The sequence below is a fragment of the Athene noctua genome, chromosome 10, assembly GCF_965140245.1.
Source record: "Athene noctua chromosome 10, bAthNoc1.hap1.1, whole genome shotgun sequence".
Lineage (NCBI taxonomy): Eukaryota > Metazoa > Chordata > Aves > Strigiformes > Strigidae > Athene > Athene noctua.
Window position 1 is genome coordinate 24,534,559 of NC_134046.1, and position 23,001 is coordinate 24,557,559.

Consider the following 23,001-nt stretch of genomic DNA (forward strand, 5'->3'; position numbering starts at 1 on the left):
TTGCATCTCTCTGTTGTTTTTTGTTTTTTTTTTTTCCTTTTCTTTTTCCTTTTATATGCATGTGGTGTTGCAGGGCATAATTCAAAGCCCATCAAAATTGATGTCAAATCTGCCACTGCTGGACAGCCCTTTAGACTAAGGTAATTCATGACAAATATGTTCATAAAGATCTATACTGCATATTGAGAAGGCAAAAAAGTGGCTTTCTAAGAGTTTTATGATAAGGACTGTGTAGTCTGTTGAGTACAAAATGTCCAGAGCCTTTGTTTGCATAAAGCCTGCGGTAGCTGCGCAGCTCAGTAATTATCTGTCTGGTTGCCCTTATGTTACAAAACGAACACTGTTCAGTATGTAATAGATCTTCAAGCTGCAGTATAATTGTCTAATGGTGAATTGAGAGCAATATTAAAATCTGCAGTGCAATATAGTGGGGGTTCCCTCTTTTCTGCTTGCATAGGAAATGAAATGAAGATTTGTCCTTTCTTCACATGTCTTAATAATTATCTTCTACTTAATATATGGTACTGTCCAATTCATTCTTTTTCAGTGAAAAAGAAAAGAAATTGGCATAAACACGATACTGGACAGACGACAGAGGTCAAGCCTGTACAGAACGGGAGCCAAGTCTTTATAAAAGAACTTCGAAGTCGTACTTTTCCAAGGTAGGTTGTTCAGCTGCACACGTGGCCAGGACCGTTGAGGTAAAGCATATGCAGCCAGTTTCCTATGAAGCTGATGATGATCCTTGCTGAAAGTATTACATAGTACAGAACTTGAAAGTTTAAATGAACACTGTTTTATTGCAGATGTCCCAGGCTCTTCCCTTTTTTATATTTGTGCAGCCATTATTCAAATCTACTCTTAATTGAGCCCAGTTCCTGTGGATTTCCATAGAAGCTAGTATCTGTGAAGACAAGAACAAGAACGTGTTTGACCCCTACAACATTCGCTTGCATAAGAAACTAACCAATTTATTGCATAGAATTATCCAGTACTCAAAAATACTAATGGTTTTGCTGAAGTCTGTCTCCATCTTAAGAAGAAGAACAATGACATCCTCAGTCGCTACAGTGACAAAGGCTCTCTTATTTGGGGTAATGAATAGTGCTAATTGTTAGGTGACATGTTCCACACTTTATTAGGCTGCTTCACAGCCATTTGTAAGAGTGATGATTTTCTTCTGATTCTTTAATGTAGGCCTTAGTCAAATAAATCCTTAATTATTGACTAATTATTTTAGAAGAATGTGTGGAGACTGGTAAAGTGTACTTGGTAAACACAAAACTTATTCCTTTTTACAGATAATTTAATCGCACATTTAATTTCAGATACTGGTCTTAGGCTGGTTAAGGAAAAGGATGAATATACCTTTGCAAAGTGTTTGTAGTGCTTACAGAATGTCTTTCACTGAACTCAGGATCTGGTAGTTTTACTTGCCTGACTAGTTTATTTGGGCCTGCTAGATTTTTGTCTTAGCCTTTTTTTTTCTTTTTTTTTTTTTTCTTTTTTTTTTTTTTTGTATACAGAGCAATTTGACAGGTTGCAAAGCTAATTTCTTAAAAAAAGGTTTAAGGCTTAGGCAGATTGATTTCAGTAACCTCAGATGGCCTCTGAGATTGCACTCACATATGCAATATCTCTGAGTTACTCCCAAATTGTAAAAAAAATATGGTTCCCCATGGTTGTTTGTTTCTCACGTAAATGTGCACATAAGAAAATCCTGCTGCCAAATTAAAGTTTCTGAGAAAGAAGAGTCTGTAGCCAAAAAGGAATGCCTGCAAGATTCAGGCCTCAGACATCTACACTTGTGCCATTAGTAAAACAAAGTCTTGTTGAGAAATTTTCTCTTCTGAGATTAATGAAATCTGCAGATGTTCACAGAACAAAACCCAAACTCGTCAGTCAGAATGTGATGAATGAAAAAAGGGGGGCTCAGTTCAGAGACAGAAACATCATTGCTGATTCACAGCACATGACAGTAAATTATAACCCATGGTTAGTCTCTTGGTGAGGCTCAGATCAAAAGGAACAGTGAAGAGAGCAAAAAGGCAAAAAATATAATTCATGTCATTTCGCTCCTGAATGTTTAATGCCAAAATAGCATTCTACTACTATTTCTAATAGTAGTAGAAATAATAATGAAATAATGGCTTGTGTACTTCAGTGTAGGTGCCAGACTCTCCATTTTGGCACGATCAATACTAGATGCTCTGGTACTGATCTCTCTTTACGACTAAGTGTAAGTTTCTATGGCACATATAGAAGCAAATCAGACTTGAACAAGTATATGAGATATATATGGGCACTGTAAAGTACGTGCAGAGGTGTAGTGGTAAATCATGGTTTGCTTCTTGCTCCTTAAAATCTCCAGCCAAATTCTTTGCACGTTGCTGGTGTGTGGTACCAGTGCTCACATAAATGAGCAATGCTTCTTTTAATTGATAATTAATTAAATTTGCCTCCTGATCAGCCCCACTGTGGCTGGGGTCATCCAGAAATAGCTGGGTCTCTGCAGCTCCTCCCTGTTTGCGTCCGGTCAGCTTGTTCTTCAGGATTCGAACTCCACCGGGGCGGCCTGAGAAGGTCCAGGGTGGCGGGTTCCCCCTGCGTGGTGGGGTCGAAGGAGGAGACCCCCTGAAAAGGATGTGGGGGAGCCCCCACAGCTAAAGGGTGTCAGGGGCTCTGCTGCAGGTTGGGCTTCATGGGGTGGCCAAGGCAGTGAGGCAGGAGCGTGCCAGCTGCCATGGCGGCACTTGCAGCCTCTGCCGCTTTCCCTACGGTTTTTGGTGCCGTTACGAAGACGTGAGTTGTAGTTCAGAACTTCTGCAGGAGAGGGCAGTCATGTATTAGTCTTACCTGCCCGGGGAGGCAGTGCTTTTTGGGGTGAACACCCAAATGTTGCCATTCCCCCCACCAGCAGCTGTGGCCCTGGCCTGCCGGATGGATTTTGGAGCCCAGCTGACAAGCAGCACACGGCAGCAGAGCACTTTTAAGACGGATGACCTTTCATATACAGTCACTTTTCACTCAAATTCAAAGTGTTTTACTCTTGAAAAGATCTAGAAATTGGACTTGAGTTTACTTTGAGAGTTGTCAGTGCAAATAGCTGGTCACCTGATGAAGCTGCCCTTAGTCCCCTTGAAGCCCTCACGGTGACTTGAAAATTATTTGGAAAATATTTCCCGAGCCATTTATTTGACTACTTAAAAATGATTTGCAGAGTATTTCCGGGGCAATTTATTTGAGATTATGTAACATTTCTAATCTTGCCTTCTTTAGAGTGGAACATTTAACACTAATTTCTTTAGCATTGATCACTGGTAACTCAACAGATCCCTGTAGTTAAGGAAAACAGTCTTTCACCCATAAGCTGTTATTGTAGGAGTTTCCAGTAGTTGGTGCATGAGGCTTGAGCTAATTGATTACGGACAATTTTAGTGTGCCCTGCATGTTTTGCAATAAATGATTTTCTGGCTCTTGTCTTATGCACCTATTTTGCATATAATTGTTTATTCATAAGTTTTCCTTTCAGTAGTGAAATGCAGAATACACCCAACTCTGTGTGGAAGCACCTCACCATTGAATCTGTGTTTACTTTTTCAGTGCTGAAGATATAGTCGTGAAAGTGCCAGGCAGCCAGCTAACAACAGAGTATTTGGAAGAAAATGGCTTTGTGGAGCCCATCCTCGTCCCAAAGAAGGACGGCCTGGGTTTGTCCGTTCCTGCACCCACCTTCTACGTCAGCGATGTTGAAAACTACGTTGGTGTGTATCTGGCAAACAGGTGGCTTTGTACCGTTTGGAGCTTAGCTGCTTTTTATAAAAAATACATACATTATTTGTATAAAAAATTGTAAAATATATTTTAAAATATTGTCTACGTCTTGAGCTATGCTGATTTCAGTATTTGATATGTAGTGGTAGCTTGTAATTAGCAATTAATTCACTCCTGATTCTTGTACCAACTTGACAGTGAGCCTGAGCCAGACCGCATTGTACTCCATAGCATTGCATTAAAAGAAACAGTCATAGTCATATCAAGAAATAGTTTCTTCGGGCCAGGTCTTAACTGATTACTGCCATCTCGCTTTTTGTATTGAAGGAATGACTGGACTGAGACTCCCACTTTGCAAAGGCAGTTCATTTTTTAACACTGGTGTCAGTGAGAGCTATTTTCGTGGCTGCTGACCATTTGAATTCATTTTGGCATCTTCCTGTCTCTAACCTGAGCAGAGTATTGTACTGCAGCTTCTCACAAATCATGATGTTCTCCCACTTTGAAAGACATGCCTTGGCCAGGAGCCATAGAAGTGCTCAGAAGTCGCTTATCTTGTCTCCGCATCCTCCTTCCTTTAGCATGTGTGATCTTGTCCCCTCTCCCTTTGTCCCTCCTCTCTGTCACTTTCTGTCTGATTCTCTGTCTTGCAGGCAAGGCGTCATCCTTTGGGAGCCATCACTCCAGCTCCAGTGTCTCTGTTTATGTTTCAGGGTCCCTTTATCTCCTCAGACAGTCTGCTAACCACCCCCTCCTCCTGCGCTCTCCCAAACTGGAGGGTGCTGTCATCAACTGCTGCTGTTCTAGGCTGTATCTATTGCTTTTGCAGTGATCGTGTGCAGTGAGATAACTATGAATAAAGGAGAAATCAGACCCCTGATTTTAGTGTTATCTCTGTCCCGTTGCTTCTACAGGAAACATATTTTCCTTGCCCATCTGCTACACTTAGCAGATTTCCTGTATGACCTAGGTGCTCCTTATGCATCTGCTAGCTTTCTCTCAGCCTCTAGCTGAAATAATCCACCCTACTAACAGAACTGTTAGTAAAAAGCTGGAGAGAAGAACACAGGTTTTTTAGTCTGAAGCTGGCAACAGATTTGAAAGTGAACAGCACAAATACATGCTGGTCTAACTTCCAAGGAGTTAGTTCGCTTGAACGGGATTTCCCAGGCAGGGGTTTATCTCACTGTTTTGTAGTTTATTGGACCTTGAATGTCTTTTAGAAACAACCTAAAGTAAGTAGCAGACGACAAAACACCACAAATAAGACTGCCAAATACATCATTATTGTTCTGGCATTTCATGAAAAAACAAATTGATTTTTTTCCCTCTCCTAATGTGAAAAAAACTATCAATGAAACACTGGGAGAGGAAAAATACAGCCAATTAAAATTGAAAAGAAGAAAGACTGGAGAGATGTTTTTCTTGCAGAAAGGATAAGAGAGTGCGCTTAGAAATGGCCACGCTTTATAAAGCTCTGACTTTCTCGATGTGTTCTCTGGTTTGCCCAGTGTAAAATTCAACTACTTGACTAACACTTTTAGTATTAACACTGGAGATTTGCCTCCAACACTGTCTGTCAGAGGAAATGAACTAGCAGATTACCCTTTGTACTCTAATGCAGAGGGGATGGATTTTTGCTATGTGTATTTTTGGATAAAATAACAAAAAATCATTTCTTCTGGCACACCTGAAATATGATGTTAAAAAATTGGAATTTTCCTGCAAAACTTCTTCTCGATTATAGATTTTGTATGCAAAAATTTAAAATAGAGCATAAGAGAACTTAGAGTTTTGGAAAATCAGTTTTAAAAGGTATCCTGTATGGTATTACACTCTGTCTACAATCACAAGACTTTTACAACATGGTGGGTAGGACTTATTCTGTGTATATAAAGGTGTTTGCGTATAATTTTCACCAGGCAGATAAAATAATGAAATTAATAGATGCAAAGTAATATTAATCCTTTAAAAATAAAAACTACAGAAATAATGTCAGGGGCATGAATACAAAAGCACCATATTATGCATATACATTTTATGTATATACACGTCTTTTATGCATATATGTCTATGTATATACATACATAAACAACAGGGAAGATACAAAGGCTAAGAAGATCAGAAAATCAAAAGATTGAGATGTTTCTTGAAATATTAGCTCATCCCCAAGGACACAAAATGGGGCAAGTCGGGCTGCCCTTCAAACTCTCTTTTTCATTGAATTAATCTGTAGGACCAGAGAGGAGTGTTGATGTCACTGATGTCACCAAGCAGAAAGACTGCAAGATGAAGCTGAAGGAATTTGTGGATTACTACTACAGCACAAACAGGAAAAGGGTCCTCAATGTGACCAACCTGGAGTTCTCAGACACAAGGTAAGAGTCAGGCCTGCTGCGCTGTGCAGTATGTGGCCAGGGGATGTGGCTGGCTTTAGCTGGGGGAGTTTGAGCAGCCACTGCCTCCTCTGGTGGTTCCTTCTTGAGTAAGTGCTGTTCAACCCTGGGATAGCAGGTTCTTGTTGCTCTGACCTCCAGCTGTATCGTGCGTATACAGCCAGTTCAGGCAAAGCACAGAAATGAAAGTGCTCGCTGCTATATGAGGAGAACGGTACACAGCAGACTAAAAGGGCTGGCGTTTGTCATGGTAATTCATGCGTGCATATCATCAGCATTCATGTGCCAACAGCATTTGCATATCAGAACAGAACATTTTGGTACCTTTCAGTTTTATTTTAACTCTTGTAGTATAGATATAGTTAATTCAGTACAGCTCTATACTAGAACATAACTTGATGCTCCAGGAGCGAATTCTCTGCCTTGTCCTGGTAGCGAATGATAACATAGTATGTTCCTGGTATGATCTTAGGTGCTTAGATACACTTCATAAATACCAGTAAAACCAAAGAAAGGAGGACAGGGATGGCCACAGAGGTATGATAACACTGTATATGAGACAACATGGACTTAAGGGGTCTTGCTTTTTAATATCCTGTTATTTTTCTGGTGAGATGGGAATCCTGATGGGTATAAGGCAACAACAGCCCTTCTTCCAACTTAAGGTGATCTTGAAACATGGTGATCTTCTTGGAGCATTCTTTTTCAAAATGTGTTGTACAGCAGTGAGTATCCTACTTGCATAGCACTGGTTTGAGTGCATATATTGCTTACTGAATCTTCCATTTAAAGTAGCAGAGAGTGAGTAAATACATGAGGTGTGGCTTTAGGTGTAGCGTAACATCACTGGATGGCCTTGAATGAGAAAAAGGTTGAAATTATTGTAATTTTGTAATCCTATACCATGTGTTAGAGTTTTAGTTCTAGTGCCTTTGCGAGTTAACCTCTAATCTGTATGACAGCAGTTCAGAACTAGAGTGATGCTGACTTCCTGGAGCCGTGACTCCAGCTCCAGGGTATCTGTCTGTGTTTCATGGTCCCTTTATCTCTTTAGATAGTCTGCTAACCAGCCCCTCCTCCTGCATTCTCCTTACCAGGAGCTGGTATCACGCCTTATCAGGTGTGATGGTACAGATCAACTCTGAACGTGAGGCTGAGGTGCTTTAGTGATGCGGTGAGCCAGAGGTAATGGTGCTGGCTATGTGAATATCTTCAGTCCTCAATGACAGGGACCCTGCTATTCTTCTCATGTTACATGTTTTATATGTAGGATAATCAGCTGATGTAAATGCCTAAGAGTTTAAGTTATTGCTTTGTGCTTTAAAAAACTGTGTTCATCACCCTGAGCTGTGCTTTTATTCTAGAAGTAGACAGATGCATCTGTAATGTATTGAACTTCATGCAACTGTGCAGATCTTTTTTACAGTGCTTGCAGTCCTTCTGGGTAGCCAGTACTTTTAGAAGGAAAGCATCAGAAGAGGAAAAGATTCCTTTATATACAAACACTACACAGAAGAAGATGAGTGTCAACATAAAAACAAAGAATGGTTGTTTTGGGGAGCATTCCATTTTAGTGAGAAGACTTAAAGTGGCCTTAAAAAAGAAGGCTGATGAATAATTACAAGCTTGGTTTTTTTAAAGCCATTACCTTTAGCCCTATAGTTAGTGTTTTAGTAGTGCACACCCATTTCTGCAGAAAGCATCTCTAGTAATTACAGGCTTCAAAGATTACCAGTATCTCCAGTTGAGATTTTTTTAGCTTTCTGCCATTATCCCAGAATAACGGGAGGTCTTTTGTTCTGAAGGACTGCTGGAGCTGTCACTCATATGCTGCTAATTTAGACATTAACTAGCAAATATTTTATTTCTTAACATAGACAGTGACACTTCAATTGAATGCACTGCTTCATCCTCCCCTGTCATTTTAAATGGAGTTATTGTTATCAGTGTTTGACAGTGAGCATAAATGACACATGGGAGCATTTAATTTTAGTTTGAAGTGTAGATGCTCTTACTGGTGTGATATTTTAGAGCATCCAACAGTGAACCTCCATCCCCTGCAAATGTTAGTCCAAATTTTGGACTATATTAATACAAAATTTAGCACACTCTGGGATGAAGCACTTCTAATACCAGTTTATCATGCCACTGCAGTCTTAGCTGTGATTTATAGTATATATTATATATGTAATATATACATAATAATTCTATGAATAAACATATCCCAGTATATTCTCAATGTAAATCTATCCATTTGTATAAATTATGTAAATAAATATTCTATATTTTAAATATATTCACATTATCAGCCCAAATTAGACTTTTTCCTTCTGAGCTTTTAATGTAATTTAGTCCATCTAAATAAAAATATTACTGTGATTTTCAGCATCAGATCAAGACTTATTTAATTCTTAAATATTAATGTTATTGTTATTAAGTTTTTTAATATTCAGCTTAACTTGCAACTTTTTAAGATTTACCAGACCATTTATGTAAGAGTGCACACATTTCTCTTCTGGAGGGGGCTGGAAAAGGGACTGTGATAACAGTGCTACTGATAACTGAGCATCCATTGCAAGAGGCAGGGACTGGAAGCATACAAACAGCAGATACTTGATCGTAAATACTTCTGCTTGAAAGAAGTCAAAGTATTGTTGCTAAGTCACCACACTTAAAAAGCCTTAAATCTCTGTCTGTAAACAGTTTTCACAAATTTTCCACCGGCACATAAGGAGCTGCTTTAGATTGCCATCCAAGCCTTAGAGGAGACACACTCTGCTTTTTGTTCTATCAGGGTCCTTGTGCTCTTTTTAAAAAAGATGCGTGTTTGTTTTCAATTCTCTCTGTAAAGGATGTCCAGTTTTGTAGAGCCTCCAGACATAGTTAAGAAGTTGTCCTGGGTGGAAAACTATTGGCCTGACGATGCTCTTTTGGCTAAACCAAAAGTTACGAAGTACTGCCTGATCTGTGTGAAGGACAGCTACACAGATTTCCACATAGATTCGGGAGGAGCTTCTGCGTGGTACCACGTGCTGAAGGTGAGGGGTCATGCTTTTGCAGTGTATCTTGTAACAAACTAAATTTTATATGCAAAGACCATCCTAAAATTCTCTCAAAAATTCAGGCCTCCGTTTTTTCTCCATTGTCCTGTTGTATCTATAAGTAATATGCAGAGCCTTAACTGCTGTGAGTGGGTACGCTGAGTGAGGAAGCCACTTGGAGTGCAGAAGTGGTCTGTGTATTTTCACTGTATTAGGATTTTAGTGTTTGTTTAGTGCCTTCTGCACATATGTCACCTAAGGCCTGAAGGATATTACGTCCCACTTTTGCAGGCCAATGGAACCTGGAGCTGTAAACTTTTTGCACCATCAGTCCCACAAATCTGAGCAAATGTGGTCAGCCAGTGATTTAATTATTTCAGCCGTTCTGTACAAAGCTGACTACTAAATTTTATTTAAAGAGTGTTAAAATACGTAATGTTATGTGTATACTTAGATAAATATTTGTGTGTGTGCATGTATCTGTGCCAGTGCAACATTGTTTGGTTTGGCTGCTTGTTGCTAATTTTATATTTTCTAATTCAGGGAGAAAAGATATTTTATCTCATCAAACCAGCCTCTGCAAATATTTCTCTTTATGAACGCTGGCAATCAGCAGCAAACCACAGTGAGATGTTTTTTGCAGACCAAGTAGATAAATGTTACAAATGCACCATTAAACAAGGACAGACACTCTTCATTCCATCAGGTGAGCAGGCTGTTGCAGGTGAGGTTCCCTGCTCGTTTTAGAGCTGCTGAAATAGCATGTCCAAACCGCTAGAGGATGTGATTTGATGCTTTTCTCTGGCAACGTATGAAGTCTAATTCTCATTAGAAGTATAATTTCATATGCTTACATTAAAAAAATCAGAACTTTTACTGCTTTCTATCAATATTCTAGCAGCCTTTTAAAAATACAGCTTGTAGCTACAGTGTTCCACTCTTTGTCTAGCTGGGTTGCAGTAGCTCATGAGTTCTCCCTCTGTATCCAGCCGTGACATTGGTGCTTTTTGCCATCTAACAGAGGATTCACGTTGAATTACTTTCTGACCATGACACCACATCACAGTCATTGATTCCCGGTGGCACTAAGGAACTACAGGTGCCTGCACATGTGTGAGTGTGCGTTTATAGTTTCACGTGAGATTGAAGACCTGGGTGTCACAGACTTTTATGGGTTGCTTGATAGACTCAGGCTTTCCATGCAGGTTAGGAATGGTGGATTTTGTTTTTCTCAGTTCCTTGGAGGATCTTTGTGAGGACAGGGAGTTGATTAGAAGATAGTGCAGAGTTTTAAGTGAATGCCTCTGTTCCTAACCTTCCTCTCACCATGAAAAATTGCATTTGCATTTCTGTTTCCAGCACTCCCTGTTACCTGTTGAAACTGTAATCTCTTTGGGACAGGGATTTTCTCTCCCTCTATGTGCCTTTAAACAATGCACTGCGCACTTGATCCATAATCTGAGTTGAGGCTTCTAGACAGGGCTGGTCCTTGTGTTTTGGAGGCAGCATCCAGTAGTGCCATTTTTCTTTGTGTGAGTATATTCTTGCACAGAATGTTTACACACTTGATTTTTACTTTAACTGTAAAAGTGGAAAGTAGATATTTCTCTCATGACCATATGTGGAACAGATGGTGGATTAAACACCAAGCAATTTATAGAGATTCACTGCTTTGAGTAGATTTTTGGATGAAAATAGATGTTTGGAAAACACCTGTTCCTGACACTATAATAAAGACAGTCACAAATGTTTATGGTGATGTGAAAGCAGCTACCAGTATGTAGCTGCTGCTGCTTTTCACAGTAAGAAGAAACGCCAGTGTGAGCAGCATGTCCCCTTTCACTATCTACCACGGTTGGAGGTGGTCCTGGGACTGGGAGTCAAAGGTGCGTAGCACCTTCCTGGGCTGGGCCTTTATCAGGCAAAACAAAGAAGGGGCCAGATGCAACTTTGTTCAAAGCATATGAAATTCTGGTGCTGACTTAGGCTGAAGAGCTCTATTGGTACCTAGGAAGCAAGTTGCTAAGTGAAGTATAAACATCATGTTGTGAATAAAGTCTCTGTGATTGTCATTTCCGTTTTTATCCTTAGGACTCTTCTCTTTCTCTTTTAGGTTGGATTTATGCAACTCTAACACCTGTAGACTGCCTGGCCTTTGCAGGACATTTTCTACATAGTCTAAGTGTTGAAATGCAGATGAGGTAATCTATCTTTAAAATATAAAGTTAGGTAGAGGCTCAGTTTTTAATAAATTTGCCATCCTCTCTCCTATTAATTACCCTACATTTGCAGTAATGTTGATGTAGTGCTACTGGGCAATTTTGGAAAGTGCACCCACATTTGTCCCCTTCAACTGTGTTCTCCTGTGCTGAGTAATAACTCAAGCTGTTTTTACACCTATTGCATGGAGTATGGAAGGATCTGTCAGGTGCTTGGATTGATGTGGCCAGGTCCTGAAGGAAGAACCATTAAAAACTGTCAGGAATTTTACCCTAGAATGTGCCGTTCGCCTTCTGGATAAAGCCCCCACCTGCTCAGCTGGGCTCTTTGCCCAGTATAAGACAATACAAGTAGTTTGTTACTGATGCTGGACAAATAATACAATAAAACTATCTTACATCTCTATCACACGGTTTCTTACTATTATAGTATTAATTTTATGTTTTGCTTCTGGTGTGATGCCAGAAAGCATGGTAGCAGCACAAAGAAAGGAAGCACTGCAAAATGAACCTTGGGCATTTATGAGCAGTGCACAACATAGTTGTGACCTGCTGTGTTTAAGTTCATGTGGTTTTTGTATTGCAGGGCATATGAAGTAGAAAGACGATTGAAAATTGTCAGTCTGACCCAGTTTCCAAACTTTGAAACTGCATGTTGGTATATGGGAAAGCATCTACTAGAGACTTTCAAAGGTAAAACTGCATTTCTTTACCTTGCCTTAATTGCTTAGCTTTGGGGGCCTGAAGGTAGTTACTCTTAATTTCTGCTGATGTGCCACAGAGAAGATGGAGAGGTGGCCAAAATCAGTCTTGTTAGTATTTGAAAACTACTAACATACCAGCAGAATATACTGGTCTGGTCCAGCTCTCCTCTCCTTAATATCCTGCCATCTCACTCTAGGAAGGACCTTAACTGTCCCTCTTACCTGTGCCTAAGGGAAGGTTTCGTCTTCCTCATAAAACGTATTTAAGTTGCCTCACAGGCACTGAGAATTAAAGCAAAATTTTCTGTGAAATTCAAAATCTTCCAAATCATATTCGTTCAGAGCTGATCCAAACATCCATGCGTGTGTTTTTTACAGGTTTGGGCTTGCTTTACTCTTTGCCTCTGTTTCTTTTACTACAGAATGTGTCTGAGAGACACCTATCAGATACTTTTGTAATGAGAAAAATGCATCTAATTAATAAACAAGGTGAGGGGTCTCTCTGAATGTTGCCTGGAAGGGGCCCCCTTGTGACCAACTCTCAACAAAAACTGTAATGAGGGGAAAAGTTTAGGCAAGCTTGTACTCATGAGAAGTGAAACACTTTGCCCATTATAACCTTTGCTTCCGTGTATTGGTACTTGCTTTTCTAGTCAGAATAAAAGAACCGCTGATGGTACCTTTCTATTCCCACAGCCCACATGTATGAACGTGGAAATTAGCGTGAGTATGGGACCAAGAAAGGAACTGGAAGGATTGCCAGTGTAGACATAACTTACAGGACCACAGTGTAGGAAGGTTGACTTGGATTTATGATACAGTAAATATACTCCTTATTACCATCAAGTTATAATAGGGAATCATTTGTGGTGACCAACTTTGAAAGACTTAACTTTCACAGTTATTTTTCAAATTAAAGACTTTATTTAAAACAACTTTAGCTATCCCTGTTTGAATGTCATTGGTTTTTTCCTCTACTTAGGTTTGCATAAAGCTGGGCAACAACCTCCTGCTCATTTACTCCAAGGAGCAAAAATTCTCAATGGTGCTTTCAGGTCATGGACTAAAAAACAGGTAGGAGAAGAAGCCTGTTTTAATACTATGTATTTGTCGGTAACTGTAACAGAGAACAAATGCTAGAACAAATAATATCTCCATAGCAATCCATCTAATTATAAAATCCCAAAGAGAAGGGACTGGGAGAATGCAGAAGGAGGTCAATAGCTGGGATTTTGTAGTGCCACATGAGGAGTCAGCACAAAAAAACTACCACCAGAGTTTAAAAAAAAGTAAATTCTGCTCATGGCCAAAAGTATACTGAATGGATGTTTTCCCTGACTCTGAGCATTTTCATGTGCCTAATCAATTAAGCAGAGGTGAGCGAGGCCTAGAATAACGCCTGCATTTTTGTGTCTACAAGGTGCCCAGTTCCTGCAAAACAACACATTAATTGAGCTAGGAAATACATACTGGTTGGAGAGCAGGCTTAAAGGGATTTGCAGCCTGAATTTCCTGCTGCAGTCGCCTCAGAAGTGTTATTCTTGCTTGTGTTGCTCCTAAAGTTTTGGGGAATTAGCTGCAGGAGACAGGCCATTCAATCATAAAACATGAACAGGGAAACTTCCGACACTTTAAGAAGGGATAAGGAACTCAGTACACAATGTTGCATAAGCAGTTGGGTGGTTGTCCCAGATTTAAATGTAGTCAGGGACTTGGCTGCTCCCTACTGCAAAAAGACAGTGCTTGAGCCTAAATTCAGACTTGCTCCCTGGTTTCCTGTAGAAGGACTGACTGGTATCGAAGCTCTCTTCTCCATGTCACCCTATTTATTTTTCCACTTGCCATGCAGATGAGAAGTAGTGAGTCAAAGGAAGTCAGAGTGTGTTGGCATTTAGGTAAAGTTGAACTCTGAATGTTATAACATGACATGTGAATGCAAATGTTGTTCGTCCTGTCAGGGAGCTCCCAAACCGCTATGCTGACAAGGTATGTGCCTGTTATACTCACTGAAGACACCAGCTTAAGACAATCTCTCCTTGTAGATGTAGAAAAGACATTTCTCACAGAATCTCATATAAGGGGGTGAGAAAAAGTGGTGTTACAGTTGTGAAAATGCAATAATATCTGAAAACAACTATTGACTTTGTTGTTCTCTCAGGACAACTATTTACAATAACATCAAAAAGAGGGAAAAAGTATATTTTTTCCTTACTTGGACTACTGATTTTGCTACATAGGAAAAATATGGATCTGTCACATAATGTGGTTCTTTATATTTTTGTAAAAAACATGCACATAAGCAGCAGTCTGGCTTTGCTGTGTTTTAGGCTTTAGCAGAGCATGAAGATGAACTACCAGAAAACTTCAAACCAGCACAGCTTATCAAGGACCTTGCCAAAGAAATAAGATTAAGTGAGGTTTGTGCTCTTTTGATAATATTAACTATACTGTGGGTCTTTTAATAATCTAGGTTATAAAATGGATGAATTGAAATAAATTAATCTTGTTTTTCCACTCTCTTCATTCAAAGAATTCATGTGAGGTTTTGCAGTAGGGTCACTGCTCAGGACTCTTGTCTGTGGCTGACTCACCACATGTTCTGGGCTCCTGTTTGCTTTCTCCTCAGCTTTATGCTGTGTCTGCCTGTCCTACCTCCTTTCTCCTCCGCCTTCTCCTAGCTGAACTGGCCACCCTCCCCTCTCCATCATTTTTCTCTCTTTCTCTTTAGCTACTCCCTACCCAAAAATATGATAGAACTCAAAGAATGCTGTTGGGATCCCTGGATCATGGTCCCTTCCTAGTATCTCCTTTTCCTTATGTTCATCAGTCTTGTCTATGACAGTGTCTGAGCTTGGGACTATTATTCTGTACACTGTCCCAAGAGGAAGCCTTGCTTTTGGCTGGTTTCTAGGCAATAATAATTAAATGCAATAATAATTATAACGCACACATTCCCCCCCAAAAGAAACCAGCTTAAAAAAAACAAACAAAAAGGAGGTTGCATGGATGTGTTATCCATTAAGTCTGGCATCATATTCCACTTAGTGGAGATGTGTGACAGTGCAAGGTGACAATAGCTGTTTCAGTTGCTTTAAGATGATGTGTTACATTCCCCCAGAGACCTCAAAACAGAAATCTGTCTTTTCCTTTTACCCTCTTTGGTGTAGTATGTAAGTTTTTTGATTGTCAGAATGGCAAGTTAAGCAGAAAATAATTTATTTTCAATTAATCAGACAGTGTTACTTTTAAGTGGGCAGCTATTTTGCTGATTGGTTTTCCTGAGGGCATGAAACATGATTCTGCTGCATTTATCACATCTGAATTAAATGGAAATGGTTTGTGCTCAAGCTGCTAAGCATTTTAAACAAAAGACCATTCATTTTATACATTTGTTTTTATGGGCAGTCCATTTAACGGTCCTACCTGATGATATAACCTGGTGAGAGTTACATTCCTTATGAAGCCACTGGAGTTTCTCCAGGCCAAACTTGTGCTTGAGCAATGTGGAGTTGGGAATGAGGGGTGAGCAGAGTGTTACTGTGGCATGTGATGGTGATCCCTGTCCAACGTGACCTGTGAATGCAGTTACCCCTTTATTGAAAGGGGGATCTTTGGAGTTTGTTTCCCCAGGGAAGGGAGGGTGCAGGTGAATATCTAACATGAGACAGGTGGGTCTGAATGCCTTCCCATTTCGTGCTAAACTACAGAATGCTTCGAAAGCCAGCAAAGCAGACACGAGTGCCAACACCAATGCTGAGGAGATCTGTCCTGTCGAGAAGGAGGAGGCACCATCACCTGTCCAAGTGACACCTCCACCCCCACCTGTAGAAAAGCTCCCTAAAAAAAAGACTCCCAAAACTGTGAAAACCCCCAAACAACTCAAGCCATCCAAACCTCCCAAACCTCCCAAGCCACCCAAAACCCCTAAGCCTCCCAAAACACCGAAAGTTAAGGGAGAAGGAAAAAAGAAGGGAAAGAAGGCAAAAGAGAGTCCACCACCAGCCATCCCGAATCTCGACTTGCTGGAGGCACACACAAAGGAGGCTTTGACAAAGATCGAGACGCCAAAGAAAGGGAAGGTGGGTCATATCTTAACTTCTCCCTGTTCTCTCGCCATAATAAGGATAAAATCACTCCTTAGGTCTCATGAAAAAAAAAATTTAAGCAACACAGTGTGAAACCCTGTCTCCACTGAAGTAAATGGAGGTTTTGTAACTGCTAGCTTATTGCCCTTTTTTTACCTGACTGTTCAGTTTGATTTGACCGTTTGCTTGGTTATTCATTTGATATGGACCCACCACAAAGCCTATTGATTCAAGCCAAGTCTGGCAACCTACTGCCAACTGCCTGCCCAAACTGAGGTGAGATGAAAATTAATTGAATAGTTAAGAAAATTATTTTTTAATGCCTTTTTTTCCTCTTGAACTATTCTATTCTTATTTCAAATGTTATTAGCGCTCGTGTGCATTTCCATTATCCGTTATCAAAGATGAAGGAACTCAGTTTTAAAGCATCTTATTTGCATGAGGTTTTGCTCTAGAATGAGTTATCGAAGATAGAACAATAGTTTGCTTCCATTTTTGCCCATGTAGGACAAGTTTCATTTTGATGTCCTTTAATTCGACCTGAATTTTGCTGCTGACTTCAGTAGGGGCCAGGATTTCACTGAGGCACTGACAGAGTAATGTATTGTACACTCTTTGTTAAGAAGTATCCATAAGTCTTTTCTAAAATGCTTTTGAATTCCCTAGTAGTTTGTATGCAGTTTGCAAAACCTGTCCATAGAGCAATAGGCAGGGAGATTCGCATGTTTTTACTTGCTCTTGTATGTTGCTATATCAAGGGGAAATGCAGCTAGTCTTCTGCATTTTCTGAAGCAGCAATATTTAATTGAATCTCATATATGGGTTCAAGAAGAATGAGTCAGAAGAGAAGTTTTCAAAAATATATCATGTTATATTCCAGATTAAAAAATGTGGTTTTGTAACATGCCAGCACTCCATCCTCATAAAGAGTACATGCTAACTTTTTCCCCAGGCTGCAAAGAATGTTTTAAGTGTTCCAAATAAGGAAACTGCTAGTAAGCAGAATGAGGTGGAGAAATTTGAAGTTCGAGAGCAAAATAAAAGCAAAACAGAAGCCAAATGGAAATATAAGGTAATGTCTCCTGTTAAATTCTGCTGCCGATTCTGCCACATAGTGATAAGTCAAGGGTGGAGAAATGTTCATAGGTCTACCTAAGCAGAGAGTATAAGGCACCAATTTTCAGTTCCCAAAGAAAAAAATTTTGAGCAGAAAATAATCAAGTAATCACTGATAAAGGAGGAAGGGCACATTCTTCAAAAGCGTATATTGAATTGTCCATCTTCATCCTGGGTGAAGCCAGTGGGAATACTGTTAATAGCGAGATTTTTCAGTGCTGATCTTTAACATAGTCATACTACTTTTAAGTCTGGGGTAGTTCCAAAGAAGTGATGTCATAAAAGTAGTTAGTGAAATATGAATTATGCCACATGAATTAAAATCCAGGCTTGCCTTCCTGGAAGGCTAATGTAGGGTGAGTAAAATTCAGTCATAGAATAATACATTTTTTTTCTCCAGGTACCATTTAAAACAAGGTGACACTAGGCTTTCTCACAGAAATATCTGTCTGAATCTTGCCTGCTTTGTGAACTCGTAATGACAAAGGTGCAAACAGATTCCCCAAAATAAAACAGAAGTATATGCTTTTTCACATGGGGAAACTACTAGGAATCATGAGTCATTAACATTAGAGACATCTAAATTTTTTGTGTTAAAAAAAGTCACTGTTAGGTGATTAGATCAATATGTACCAGTTAATTCCGCAGCCAGTACAATTTAGGAAAGTATTAAGGAGATGCTTAAGAAATAATTGAAGGCTTCCCTTGCACTGGATAACTTTGATATTATTAAATTCATAATTCAGGTTCTTGATATTATTAAATTCATAATTTAAGCTCCTTTGAATGTGTGAAAGAAGCAAGTGGAGCCTAGGAATAAAATGCAGTTGTGTTTGTGAGGTTACAGGCACTGTGCTAGATTCCCTCCTTAGCCACACAGGCATGATGCTGATGAGCAGTGTCCTTAGCCTGTGCTCTGATTCACAAAAAGTGTGTTTAGTATTTTACCTCAGTCTGCACCTTTTTAAGAGATTGATATTTAAATTTGGCATCGTGTTTGTGGTGGGCACTGTTTAAACTGGTGCTGAAGTGCTTCTTGAATGGGGACAAGTCCCTGAACTAAAGCCCATGTTAGTCTATGGAAGAGTATAATCTTCTATTGCTACATCTAGGGGAATGTGTTTTTCTCTGCATATAGGTCAATGTATTCTCTGAGGTTACCTAGGATTCTGAAATATCAATAAGTCAGTTAACTGATTTTATTGGGGTTTTTGGGTCTTTTGCCTTTCAGAACAGTAAACCTGATTCACTTCTAAAAATGGAAGAGGAACACAAATCAGAAAAGACGCCTTTATCAGGAAATAAGGACAACAAATTTACATTCTCTTTCTCTAATAAGAAGTTGCTTGGGTAAGTAAAAAAATATGACAAGACACATCAACTGAAAAAGTAGATTAAAAAGTCATTATTTATAGGATTTTTATACACAGAGGTGAAAATCTGCCTTTCTCGTCAATGTAGAAAATACACTGATGGAAAAAGTTCTTCACTGTAGAATTTATTTTACCTAGAATCCAGCTTAATTTGCCATAACAGCAAGGGCCTATCTTTGAGGCTGGTAGTTTGCTTGAGAATAGTTTCTTCAGTATTGAGGCAATGTCTCATGTTTTGGCACTTCAGGTTCTTACTAGTGAAGTTATATTAAGTGAGTTTTGGGCAGATCCTATTCAAGGTACATTTTTAAGAAACTGTTAAATGAACTCTGCAAACCAAAATTCCATGCTGCGTTATGCATATCATGACATACGTTGAGACAGCTTTAAATAATATAGTGCTTGTTTGAAACCAGCCAAGGGTACTCTAGTCAGCATCATATTTTGAGATATAAATTAGGTTCAGAAATGTGCTTGCAAATTTATTCGTATTGCATTGCATTGTATTGCAACTTGAAAGTATTCAAGTTGACTTGAGATTTCTGCGTAAGGATACTCATCATCTTCCTCTCTGTCAATTTGCAAAGTGTTTTCCAGTCACAGTGTTGTTACTGATTTGTAATTTTTTTCTCAGTTCAAAGGGAGTGAAAACTCAGCTGAATACTAGTGTGTTTGGGTCACTGCAGAATTTTAAAGAAGACAAAGCAAAACCTGTACGAGATGAATATGAATATGTGTCAGATGATGGTGAACTAAAAATTGATGAGTTTCCAATCAGAAGAAAGAAAAACACTACAAAAAGAGAACTACCTTGTAAGAATGTTTCCTATTTTGTCTGTATCTGTATGACAAATCTTAGGTGTTGATTGTCCAAAACTAGTCTTTAAAATCTATGTGATTTATTATAAAGAAATCCATGTCTTAACTGTCAGTCAAATATAAGTGAAATAGGAATGCTATTTTTTGAAGGGACAACAACCATGACTTTGTTTTTATTTTTTTTAAATTCAGTTTTATCAGATAAAAAAGACACTCTGCAGCACACTCCTGTTAAGAAGCCAAAGGTGGAGTCGGTATCATACAAGGTATGGTTATTATTGTACCCATCCCAAGCAAGCACCCCTTGTATGTCTCTAACATGTGGGGCAGTACCGTAATGACAGTAGCGAAGCCTTCTGACAGGCTGTTGTCACATCCTCTCCTTCATTCTGCAGTCACAGCCTGCCCAGAATAGGTACCATTCAGACGTAGCCAGGACTAGCAAAATTGGGTACTGTGGCCTGTACATGATCAGGCCTGATGAGAAGCTTATTAACACAGGACTGTAGGTGACTGTGGGTGTTTGGCCCTAGAAACTAAGGAATTGTTTTCATCCTGGTTTGGCTCAGGGATATTCAAGAGCAGTGCAGACCTCCTTGCCTGAGTAAGCAGTTGACATCTGGAGACTGGTGCAGAGAACAGGAAGAAACATGCTGGTATCTCACTGCAGAAGCTCACGGCGGGAGGCCAGTTCCTGGAGAGAACACTGACTGGCAGTCTAAGCAGTGAGGGCTGGGACTTTAGAGGCCTGAAAGAAGGGCAGGAACGGGAAAAATAGTTGTTCTGTTATACTCTAGACTACAGTGCATAGAGATACCAGCCCCAGAAAGATGGTGAGATGCAGGTAGCTTCCTTCAGTGGCCTCAGATGCCTCTGTTTATATGTGTCTGTCCCATTCCTCTGTCAGATCTTTCTGTTCTCTTGCCGTAGGGATGGCAGAAGTGGGTCTGTCCCTGTGTCTGAACTGACTGTGTTACTAGTCTTGCAAGATACAGACCTGTGCCCTGATGCATATCTGGGCTGACAGAGGTGTGGCCACATATTCAGGTCTTTTGCTACGTGGGTCATGGGTCGTGGGTCGTGGCCTCAAGAAGAGGAGCAAGGGCTGAGAAGGCAACACAGCACCTGGAAGCACCAGTGTTAGAATGGTTTGATGCCATGCGCAGGATCAGATCTCAAAGCTGGTTCTCCAGGGTTTGAAAAGGAAAGAAAACCACACCATGCCTACAGGCTGCAAGGAAACAGTTTTTTTTAATTGTGTACCTGGTTATGTTTGTTATTTTTTTCTTTAATGAAAGCAAATTGTGAATGCTAGCCCCGTATCTTTGGAGGAGCAGCAGGCTACAGAAATTTTTGTGCTGTTCTTGTTGACTAACTCTGAGTTTCCACTTTTTTGAGCCTTTTACTTGTATTTGCAGAGTGATGACTCGTCAGATGAAGATTTGCTTCACATTGACACAGAGGCAAAGCCAGGACGCAATTCCAAAGTAAAGAAAGAAAGTGGAAGTTCAGCAGGAATTCTTGATCTTTTGCAGGCAAGCAAGGAAGTTGGGGGTTTAGAGTATAACACCAACAGGTATGCACCAAGGGACGTTTTATCCTCTTACCCATAAACAAAAATTGCTGTTTTGTGGTTGTGTGTGTCGGAGTGAGAGAAAGAATGAATTTTGCAGCTCAGTAACTACTTTTTATCCAGTAAGCAAATTCTTCCTTTATCCTGTGATCTGGAGGGAGAGGTGGGAAAGTGTGTGGGAAAGATTTTGGTGGTATAATTTAAATAGACACATTTCACATCTGTAAATGCTGAACATCCATTTTAGCAATAATACTATAATAGGTGAATCATTCAAAAGGGAGAGCTCAGTGAATGCAGCTTGAGGGCACGAATAATGTTTTTTAATGTAGTAATAATGTAATAAAGTAATCTAAACGACCAGCATTCCTTCCATAAGGTATTGTAAGGTGTCACGCAGTTGCCCGACTGTCGAATGTTTGAAAGAAGAAAATAGGAAATGGTCTACCCTCCCTCACACCCCTGGTCATCATTCTTCTTCCCACCAAAACACATCGCTTGGAAAAAAACAAACTGTTTCATGGGTACTTCTATACCTAAAATGGAAGTGCTTGCCTGGTGTGCTTCATATGGGACCAGCACAGGTGGACATTGAAGTCCACACCGGATGTTTTGGAATATGATTAATAAGGTACAGCACTCAATCATCCGGTGAGCAGCAAGAAGTAATGCAAGATTGGAAAATATAGTTCCTAGACTCAAATCATGCAGTCCAGGACTGTTTGGAACAAGGGTTTTGTTTGGACCCATCTCAAAACAAATGTATGGGTTCACTACCTCCACTCTTTACAGGCCAAGTCTGATCTTAAACTACTGATAGAGAATTAGATAATAGAGGCATTTCTGTCATTTTGAAAGAAGTTAATGGGACTCTCCACATGTGGAAATGTCTTAAACCTTAGGAAGGGATCCTGGGAAGGGGTTTTGGGAATGTCAGCTGAGTTTATGGCTTCCACAAACAGAATGGCACTGCAGACGTGTTGCATCTTATGCCCTGTGCTCCCTGGTAGTCTGCTGCTTCAGTAGATCTTTGCTGCTTCAGTCTTAACTGAATGATTTGTCTCCTGTCTGTAGAAAACCAGAGATATTCACCTAAACACTTTCCACTGCTTGGCAAGGACCACAGCCTTGGCACTTTTGGAAGCTGTGGGCTGTTGGTAAATTGCTGGCACAAGTTTCTAGCCTCTAAATATGCCTGTTGTGTAAACAAAGGAATTATCCTCTGAAAGGTGAGAATGACAGGCTAGATGGTGATGTGGGAAATGATGTGAAACGTACGGTAAGGCTGTTCCTGTTTGGCATTTTAATAAGCCAGTTCCACCTCTGCTCTGCCTTCATTTGAAAACCACCGTCACCAGGCAGGCAGGACATGTTGGTTCTCCAGGCTGGCGTTTGAAGCAGCATTTATCTGACTGGTGATTCATATAGCAGGTGTTACATGGAAGCAAAAGATGTGTTGCACTACTTCATATGTGCAAAGCAGCAAAACCAATCTGCTTTGAGTAGTAAAGCCAGCTACCACATTCCCTGGTTGCTGGGGTACCCCAACAGCATGTTTTTCTTCTAGGTCTGCCTTGGCTATAAAAAGCCACAGAACCTGTGGAGGAAGTAGAATAACTGTAGGCGTGGTCTGAGAGTTGAGAACAGACTGGACAGAGAGTGGTGCTGTCCTCCTCACCTGTGCTGTGCCCTTGCTGGGTGTTGGGTATGTGTGACCCAGGAAAAGTGCAACTTGCAAATTTGAAAGGACCCTTAAAGTGGAATTAGAAGGTCCTCTCAGAGAGGGAGATATTATCTAAACCCAGGAAAGGTAGGAAGTTAAAAGCCGTAACTGAGAATTCCAAAAGATATGCCTCATGGTCAAAAAGGAACATACAGAACAAGCTACCAAGGGAAACCAT

At 40.0% G+C, this 23,001-nt stretch overlaps 1 protein-coding gene across 3 annotated transcripts in view; it reads left to right on the forward strand.

The window, feature by feature from the left end:
• PHF2 (PHD finger protein 2) overlaps window positions 1–23,001 on the forward strand; it is an 84,073-nt gene that overhangs the window by 47,442 nt on the left and 13,630 nt on the right. For 2 of the 3 annotated variants that reach the window (XM_074914320.1, XM_074914318.1), the window contains exons 3-17: window positions 548–662; window positions 3,604–3,764; window positions 6,011–6,152; window positions 9,022–9,208; window positions 9,755–9,917; window positions 11,325–11,412; window positions 12,017–12,123; window positions 13,117–13,208; window positions 14,462–14,551; window positions 15,842–16,213; window positions 17,172–17,291; window positions 18,567–18,685; window positions 19,343–19,521; window positions 19,720–19,793; window positions 20,946–21,103. In XM_074914320.1, coding sequence (XP_074770421.1) covers window positions 548–662; window positions 3,604–3,764; window positions 6,011–6,152; window positions 9,022–9,208; window positions 9,755–9,917; window positions 11,325–11,412; window positions 12,017–12,123; window positions 13,117–13,208; window positions 14,462–14,551; window positions 15,842–16,213; window positions 17,172–17,291; window positions 18,567–18,685; window positions 19,343–19,521; window positions 19,720–19,793; window positions 20,946–21,103 — 2,167 coding nt within the window. The remainder of the gene's footprint in view (window positions 1–547; window positions 663–3,603; window positions 3,765–6,010; window positions 6,153–9,021; window positions 9,209–9,754; window positions 9,918–11,324; window positions 11,413–12,016; window positions 12,124–13,116; window positions 13,209–14,461; window positions 14,552–15,841; window positions 16,214–17,171; window positions 17,292–18,566; window positions 18,686–19,342; window positions 19,522–19,719; window positions 19,794–20,945; window positions 21,104–23,001) is intronic. The other variant, XM_074914319.1, reaches the window with a different exon arrangement.